The 9,078-nt window shown below is 35.8% G+C and overlaps 1 protein-coding gene across 1 annotated transcript; it reads right to left on the bottom strand.

Annotated features, from left to right (window-relative positions):
• Positions 1-204: 204 nt before the first annotated feature.
• Positions 205-7,588, bottom strand: LOC142624441 (uncharacterized). Its single transcript, XM_075798007.1, has 3 exons — positions 7,345-7,588; positions 4,810-6,917; positions 205-796 (listed from the first exon to the last, which is right to left on the bottom strand). The coding sequence occupies exons 2-3, from the start codon at positions 6,439-6,441 to the stop codon at positions 452-454; spliced, it is 1,977 nt and encodes a 658-aa protein (XP_075654122.1). The 5' UTR covers positions 6,442-6,917; positions 7,345-7,588; the 3' UTR covers positions 205-451.
• Positions 7,589-9,078: the final 1,490 nt, after the last annotated feature.

The following is a 9,078-nucleotide window of genomic DNA, read 5'->3' as shown; positions in this document are numbered from 1 at the left end:
TTATTGTTTATAGTTTGAATTGAATCGTTACTGAAAGTGTATCGTGTAATTTGGAACTTCACAGAGGGTTAAATTTGAAACCACCTACAGTTGGATTAAAATTTAATTTGCCAAATAAAATCTTTTGCCACAAATGAAACATCTTAGTTACCATTTGTAATCATAACTAAGTCGGGCAGTATAAAATGAAAGTGAATGAAGAAATCTAAATGGCGAAAACATCCACCAATGGCAAGCAATTGTTGCAAGAATCACAATATTGTTTCTTTTTTCCACCCCCACCTCAAGGATCATCACTTCCATAGGGAAGCAAGGCCCTACTTTTTTCCCTTACAGTATCATGAATTTATGAATTAATGAGACACTATTTCCTATTTGTATCTGCTGAGTTCCTTTACTGATCTACATTTATCTTTTACATCTGGGTCTTACTCTCATCACTGTCTTGGCTTCATTGGTTATTATGACTTTTCCCTTTCTTTGATTTGTTCTTCTCTTGCATCTTCTTCTTCTTTGCTTCAGCAGTAATCCAATTGTACTCCAAGGGAATTGCAAATGGGTCTTGAATATTTTCTATCCTACTGCTAGAACTGGCGGTGGATGAGCTAGGGCGGTTATAAGGGGCTTTTATCCACTGAAACCAAGATGAACTCGAGGAGTGCGTCACTGCAGGGCTCTCTCGCCCTGAAGAAGGAGGGCTTGATGGGGGTGTCGCAAACTCATCCAAGGGCTGTAGTTCTTCAAACTTTGTAAAAGTAACCAGAACTCTGATAGTGGGAACCACCGGAATGGCAACCTGAATGTAAGTACAGGGAACTTTTTTAACACAGAAATGAACAAGAACATCAATATCTACAGTAAAAAATAAAGGCTTCAATCGACTTAGCATGAACAACTCCTACTGTAATCTTCTATTGGATAAATGTATTCCTTGTATTGAATTTAAAAATCCACAAGAACAAGAAGAAAACATGCAATGGCTTGATCAGTAGCAAAAATTCAGGGCTTCTGCAATTCAAGAACAATGGACCTCTTCATATGCACAAGGAGAGAGAAAATATTGATCATAAAACAATAGTGAGTATTCATCATCAGAAAACAACAGAACACATTTTCCAAAAATTCAAAAACAAAAATCCCAGACAAACTTGTATACTTCTGGTGCTGAAACTATTCTTCAAACTTCAAATATTTCAATCCTATTAACATGCACAAAGTCTTTCAGTGAAGATCGACGGAGGTTATACAGAAAGACCAGAAAACCTTTTTACTAATTCAGAAGTCATTTTTTATCACACCAGCAGACAATTCCGGATAGTTGAGAAAATAAAGCAATTTTCTTTCAACCCCCGCCCCAAAAGCCCTTTGGCTCTGGCTCAAATTGTAATAGGTGGACTTGATTAGTGTAAGACTTTAGTACATTTTGGCCTCCTTCCTTTCTCAAGTTTAGCTCCTTAAGAGAGTATGAATAAAGGAGTGAGGAGAAGGGCCTTTTCTGAATAGAAGTGTAAATCCAAGCTTCTCAACTGCATTATTTAAGTCCAGCACTGATATTTACCACTTGTACAGAGGGTGGTCAACTATCCATTAATTAACCAAGTTTCTAAACATGCTGAGAGTCAAGTAGATCACTTCCTATTTATTTATTTTTGTTAAGTAAACATCACTTCCTATTTATTAACTTAGTTCAACGCACATCTTGGGTTTCTTTTCTTGTATTCCTCCACAAGGAGATTATAGTTCAAGCACGAGGTTATAGACAAGAAGATAACTTTCCTCATTCTCAGTGACATACCAACAAGAAATGTCAGAAAACAGAAGATTCGTTCTGATAATAAGGGCAGAGTCCAACATTTGACACTGACCATGAAGAAACATTTCATAAGGAATGAGGTTAGGATTAATTTTACCCCCAATCCCACCCAGAAAATAATAAAAACAAAAACACAAGTTAGTATTACCATAAGACCAGCTATAATCTATAATGTGGAATTATTGGGCCATCAAGAAAAAATATGTTCATAAAACTGGGCATTATGAAATGAAAATGTTAAAATGGATGAGTGGGCATTCCAGAAAGGATAAAATAGTAAACAAAGTTATTCTCTAAAGGTGGGGGGCGGCCAGTGGCATCTATTGAGGAAAAGATGAGGGGCAGTTGTCTGACATGGTATGGCCATATGCGATGAAAATCAATAAATGCACTAGTGATAAAAGGCAATAGTTCAAGTTGACAGGGATAAAGGAAGGCTCCGCCTCAAGTAATTTGGGCAAAAACAGTGATAGAAGATATAATAAATGAGGTGACAGTGTGTACAGCCCTAGGATAAAATGGGAGACAGTGACACAAGTAGCACATCCCAGTTAGGTTAATTTTTTTTTGATAAGTCAGTTAGGTTAATTGATTGAGAAGCATTACATACCATAGCAAAGCACAATCCAGCCTGCGTTGTTGTCTGTAACATACCAAAACTAGTAAGGTAGCCATCTCTACTCTTAAAGATGAAGAGAGATGGCAGCCTGAGATTGACCTAGTGTTCTTATTTTAGGGGACAATACACATCAATTTGTAAGACGGCACAAAAATTCAAGACATATGCATTTTCTCAGTTCCAAACTTTCATGAGACGACTAGGCATAAGAGTTAACTCTCACTTCATAAAAGGGGACAAAGCATAAAAGAATTGACTCCAATTTCATGTAAAGTAATGTGCAACACAATAGTGGCAGTCATTTCCAGAAGCAAATAGTTCAAGTTTCCAGAATTCCATGTTTTTTAAGAGTAGTTCAGTCGTTATAAAAGCTTCACTTCACATTGAAAATACTAGAACTGTAAGCACAATAATTTCTCTCTCCTTACTTTCCCCTCATCTACTTCTTTCGCCAACAAATTTATTTTACCCATCGCTTTAAAAGAAAAAAAAATTATATTAAAAGATAAGCACTTTCACAAGGTAGTTGCCAATTGAACAATTATGCACTTCTTTAAATCTAAGTTACAAATTACATCACATAATAGCCTCCTAGCCAGATAGTCAGGAACTCACTAAAGGAGGTTCAGCTCATCCAACCATTTTTGAAGTGCCAGGACTCCACTAGTTAAGTCTAAGGCCAGCTAGGTTGATAGGTTTTCTATTTTGTATAACTGGTTTGTGCAGGTTCACTTTTAAAAACTCAACCGGTACCCAACCCAACTGGGTTCAGGTCAACCAGAATCGCTCCCCTTAACCATTCATTTTGAGTGGATTCAGATGGGTTGGTTGGCTTAGGTTGCATTTTCTCAGGTCTACAAATCACAAAATGAAATAAACACCAAATGGAAAATAACATAGATCAGTGTGAACTATGGTTGCCAAGGGCCCAAAATTTTAAATGAAAATCAATGTCCCATAAAAGAGAGCAGATTAAATGAACAGAAAGGGCACACATCAAAAACAGGAAAGAAACAACTGAAATGAAAAAGCATTTTGGTACTGCGAACAAAATAAAGTTTAAGCACAGGGAAAGATTTAACCTGCAACAGGTAAGGACATTCAAATGAGGCAAGAACCAAAGTTTAAAAAATAAAAATAAAAAAATTCCCTGGAATTAAAGAAATATGATGCTTAATGGGAGAACTCGACCACAAAGGCCCATGCCCATTTGTTCCAACTTTTATGGCTGTGAAATTAGTATACCTACCCAAGCCAAGGCAGTTCAGTTTAAGTTTGGCTTGTTAGCTACCAAGATAGGAAACTGCTTGTAAAAGGGGAACTGATCACAACACTTCTCAATTCAATTCATAAGCAACACATCCTCTAAATTCAATAAGCAGTACCAGGTTCAAATCTATGCCATTAAGAAATCCCCATCCATTATCCTTTTCCACTACCCAAATTACCTAATATATTCAATACATTTCTTGTTTAAAAAAGCATGTTAAAGTTATATATATATATATATATATAAACATTTTCCAACTCTTCAACCACTTTCTCAACAAATTCCACTATCTATTAGTTTCAGATGAATGCCATTTTCCTTTTCCAGGTAGTATTCTCTCAATCATGTATTAATCAATAAACAATTGATAGGTCTGGGGCTATTAACAAAACAATGTCTCTATATCCTGAACTCTATTTTTCTTATTCCACTACTCAAGTAAAGGACGAACATTTGGCCCAAAAACAGAAAAAGAACCAAGGAGGGACTAGTATGGCCATCAGGATAAAACATCATTAATCAAGATCTCAACTGAGCATGATAGTGAAGAATTTCAACTGGTGAGATCCAGGGAGTGCATTTGTCTTAAATTAAATATTCCAATTTCAAAAACTTTATTCCAGACCATGATTAGAAACTTTAATACTTTATTCCAGACTGGCTTCACCATGAGTACACTCCTGGTGTACTTAGTTTTATTTTTTTAATTAAGTTTTCGTTCCTAATCAAATAAATAAATAATTTCCCTCTTTGTAACAACATATGGATATCGGATCTCATTTCCTAAGAAGTTCATGACTTCATGCACATGAGATCACCAGCTATATAGGTCATGAAATTGTTCAGATTCATCCAGAAGGTTACCAAGACTAACCTTAAAAAAAGCAATTTCCATCAGATCCGAAACATATAACCATCCCCATGCAACCCAGTTTTTCAAAAAAGGTAATATTCCACAATAACTAATTAAAAAACTATCAAAATTTATACAAGCACTTAAAAAAAGAAGAAAAAGAAAGAGAGGGGGGGGGGGGGGGGGGAGAGGACTAGAGCATCTCTGGAAAGTTAAATGAGATATCAATTACATATATTTGAACAGAAACATACCTTGACTGGAAAGGTTCCCATTGGAAGTTTTGTTGTAAGCAGTTCCCTCAAACGACGAATTGCCTTAACCTTGTTTGCAAGAATGTCAAGCAATGGTAGCAACTCTTCAGTTTGTAGCGGAAAGCTTGGGGAAAGCCAGAGAATAGGCCTCAATCCTTTCTTATACTCGTTTTCACGAACTCCATCCTTGTGGCGATTTCTGCTCTCAGAACTCATAGAAGTAGATGTTTTAGTACTTCCTCTCCGGTGCTCATCCCCCCTTATGACAATCTCCACAGAGTGTCTTCCTGGTTTGGCCTGATTTCTTGATGGAGAATCTCCTAGTAGATCACTCACCTTGTCATCTACACAGAGAGAACTTCTAGGTGGAGCAATCTTCTTCTGAGCTTCATTTTTCGAATCCCGTTTCCTCCATCCAGCAAACCATCCTTTCTTTTCCTGCTTGGCCTCTCCATTTCTAGAACCATCTCCATTCCTACAATCACTCAAATCTTCCACGGGGATCTCCCTGGTCTCATAACAACTATGGCGATGACCAATAATCCCATCACCATTCTCATTGGTTGATTCTGATGTATCCAACTTAAGCGCAGCTTCAAGTTGTCTCCTTTCATCCTCTGTCAAAATATCACTGAGCTCCTCACTGTCAGTTTCATTTTCATTGCAAGATGAGAAGAATTCATCGTCTGTCATGGCCCCTGGGACCCTCCTAGATTTGATGCTCACAACCACATTGTGCATATCATATACCTTAGCCTTCCATTGGCCCACCATTTCCATTTTCTCCTGTCGCCTCCATGTCAACTGCGGCAAAAGAACTGCCTGAGTCACATCAATCCCAGGCCTGAAGATGTTAGTTTGAGACATTGCAGCCACTTCTTGTCGAACCTCTTCTTCTGTTGCTGGAGAACCAGCACCATCCAAAGCATTCATCACCTCCTTATCCTTGTGTGAAACCATGCAAAGCGAACCAGGAGGGACCTTTCCATCCTCTGACCCATCACCAAGGAAAATAATGCTCTGATCTGACCGCTGAATCCTAAAACCATCAAACCCAGCCAAAGTCATGTCTGCCCTCAAATTCGCACCCCTCTTCCAAATTTTGTAAGTATCCGAAGGGGCAATCCTTGAAATGAAAGGAATCACAGAACTCTCAAAGTGGAATGTGATTTCCATATAGAAGTCCCTCATCCTTCGCATAGTCCCTATCAAGCGAGGCAACCTTCTACACCATTTTGCCCAGGCCAGTGGCTGGTAATGCCTAACTATAATCATGGCAATCCTTTCTTCTCTACTGCATATCGCTTCCTGTAGTGCACTCCACCCCTGCTCATTCTGCAAGCTCCAATCCGCCCCAGCAACCATAAGCATTTCAGTTGATGTATCATCACCAATCTTTACAGCCAAGTGAAGTGGGGTATCACGGTTTGGAACATCCCGCCGATCAATCACAGCAGAGATGGTATCAGCTTTCTCTTCCTCAGCCAACGAAGCTGCCTCAGTGCGAATCTCAGCTGGGTTACAAAGCCTTGGAAGACCCGCAAGTATCCTCTTGAGGCTTGCATAATCCTTCATGATAATGGCCTTATGCACAGGGCTATGAGCATATTTGGAAACATCAATACCCGCCATGCCTCAGGTGTATATACCACCAACCCAGACTAATGTACACAATCCAATTTACAATTCAACCATCCAATACTAGAATTCAATTGGATGCAATTTCAGAGCAATGAATTCAAACAAATGAAACAGACCCAGTTCACAATTAGTCACCAAAATGAGAAATTCCTTGCAGTTTTTGCAAGATATGGAAAAACACCCAATTCAAATTATACCGAAATGGCACAAGAGAACAGCTTATAAGACACAGTTGACACCTATATGAGAGACAGAAGAAAAGAATGGAAGGTGGGCCCAAAGCAAGGATCCAAGCGACCAAGAAATCTCACCTTCTTCTTCTTCTTCTTCTTCTTCTTCTTCTAATTAACCTCCACCTCCTCTTTCTTCTTCTTCTTCCTTTCTTTTGCTTCTTTTGTAACCCTCACCCAAAAGAGCTTTAGGCACTCAACCCCACCACTTGCCCCTCTCTCTCTCTCTCTCTCTCTCTGCAAGTTAAGAAAGAACAAAAGATCCTTGTGATCCAATCCAGATCAGACAAACCCAAGAACATGCATGTGGGTGTGTGAAACAAAACAAAATTTTAAAATTTAAACCATAAAATAATTAACATAAAGAGTTGGAGCTGGAGGAATCTGATAAAGAAATGGAAAAGAAAAAAAAAAGAACATAAGAGAATCAAGAAAAGAATACAAGAAAGCAACAAAACCCCACCATCCCCAAGCAAACCTTACAAAAACTGTTTCTATTGAAAAGGAATAATCACAAAAAGGGAATCAAAGTGAGGTGTTTGTATTGTATCCATTATTTTTATAAATAAATAATAATAAATTTTCTTGTTCTTTTTCTTTTTCTTCTAAATAAAATGGTACAAACAAAGACAAGAGAGAAAAATTTATCAGAGAATGAATGTACCTCTTGTTTGTTAGGCTTTTAGGGGAGATAAAAAAGAATGAGGAGTCAGGAGGAGTGTGATTGATGAATGAATATAGAGTGCAGAAGAAATAGGAAGAGGATAGGTATCATTTTCTTTTCTTTTTTCTTTTTTCTTTTATTATTATTATTATTATTATTATTATTATTATTATTATTCTACTTTTTGAACAACAAAGATAAGAACACAAAAGAAAAGAAAGATGGAAAGGTAAGAGTCAGAGCAAAACAGAGAGGGTCCTAAATGGGAAAGAGGCATCATGTGAGCCAGAAAAGAGGGAGCTTGCTTTCCTATTTCCTTTTTTTTTTTAATTTCTTTTTTATTAAAAAATTTATTATCATTTGTTTTTAATTTAACTGTATAACTAACACAAGAGACTGGTTTACTCTAATTTTGAACAAAATAAATACATATTTTAATTTAACTTCAAAAGTATTTGAGCTTTGTGAACACATATTATAATTCACACTAAACTTGATTTTTTTTTTTTCCCTTAAAGTCTAAAATTATGGTTTTATTTATTTATTATATTAAAGTTAAAAGGACATGCCTGAGGTTTAAAAAAGAAAAGAAAAAGAAATAGTATTATTACTAGTCCAGTAGGCTAGGGGGGGGGGGTATACTGTCAGACAGGCTGTCAGGGTAAGATCCGACCCGAAAGGCTTCTTAGGGTGGATTTGAATTAGGTTTAGATTCAAGATCTGATTGGCTATTGGCCTGCGTTTTGAATTGGTATCATTAATTTATTTTTATTTTTTTTTAAAAGGAATTGATATCATTAATTTATATGATTACTAGTATTATTTATATCTTTGTTTTTTTATGAGAGTATTATTTATATATTGCCTGAAAGTGCTTGTGCTTAGCATATTACATTGGAAGGGAAGGAATCTTGGGGGGAAAAAGACAGGGCTTGGACTTGGACCTCTCTCTCTCTCTCTCTCATCAATTGTTCTACTACTTCACTGTCATAATGATTAATGAACTCTCTAAAAAAATAATAATAATAATAATAATAATTAATGATTAATGAAATATAACAAGTAACATGATAACTGGTTTGGGTACTTCTCTTGCTAAAAGAAGGAGTAACAGGCTAAAGATATCCTCATCAACTTATTTCTTTTTGTAAATTACTTAACAAAAAATATTACATATCATTTTGCTAATAAACCTTGTTTTCCAACATCCACGGTTATGCTAAAATTAAATAGAGATATCCTCATTATCCAATATTTTTAGTACAGATATCCTCATCCTCACCCCACTTTAAGTGTATAAAAAAACAATTAGGCTTAAATATTCTGTTAGTTCCTGAAATTTAGCCCATGAACAATTTTGGATCATGGACTAAACTTTAGAAACTTTTTTTTTTTTTTTGAGAATTAATAGTGTACTTTGACAAAAATATATTAATCACTTCTATTATGTATAAGTTAAAGTTTAATCAAATTTAAAATCCAAATCCATTAAAATCAATTCTGGTTTTTTAATATATAATATATATATATATATATTATTTTTCTCAATAGAAATAATAATTGGTCACTTTTATCTCAAATTCTTTTCTTTTTTTTGGTTTTTTTTTTTTTTTGAGAAACTTTTTTTTTATTAATTGTATGCACTTCTCCAAATAAATTTTTTTAAAAAAAACATCAAAATAATATTTGTTACATTAAATTTGTGACAAAAAAAAAAACCACTTTTTTTTGTAA

The sequence above is a fragment of the Castanea sativa genome, chromosome 2 (assembly GCF_040712315.1).
Source record: "Castanea sativa cultivar Marrone di Chiusa Pesio chromosome 2, ASM4071231v1".
Classification (NCBI taxonomy): Eukaryota; Viridiplantae; Streptophyta; class Magnoliopsida; order Fagales; family Fagaceae; genus Castanea; species Castanea sativa.
The sequence above is the reverse complement of the archived record's forward strand: the minus strand, read 5'-3'. Positions and strand labels throughout refer to the sequence as shown.

Bases quoted from the DNA above. Each gene is read 5' to 3' on its own strand.
- LOC142624441 (XM_075798007.1), bottom strand. From the start codon at position 6,441: ATGGCGGGTATTGATGTTTCCAAATATGCTCATAGCCCTGTGCATAAG. The intron at 797-4,809 runs GTATGTTTCTGT...ACTTACATTCAG, and splicing joins TGGGAACCTTTCCAGTCAAG to GTTGCCATTCCGGTGGTTCC.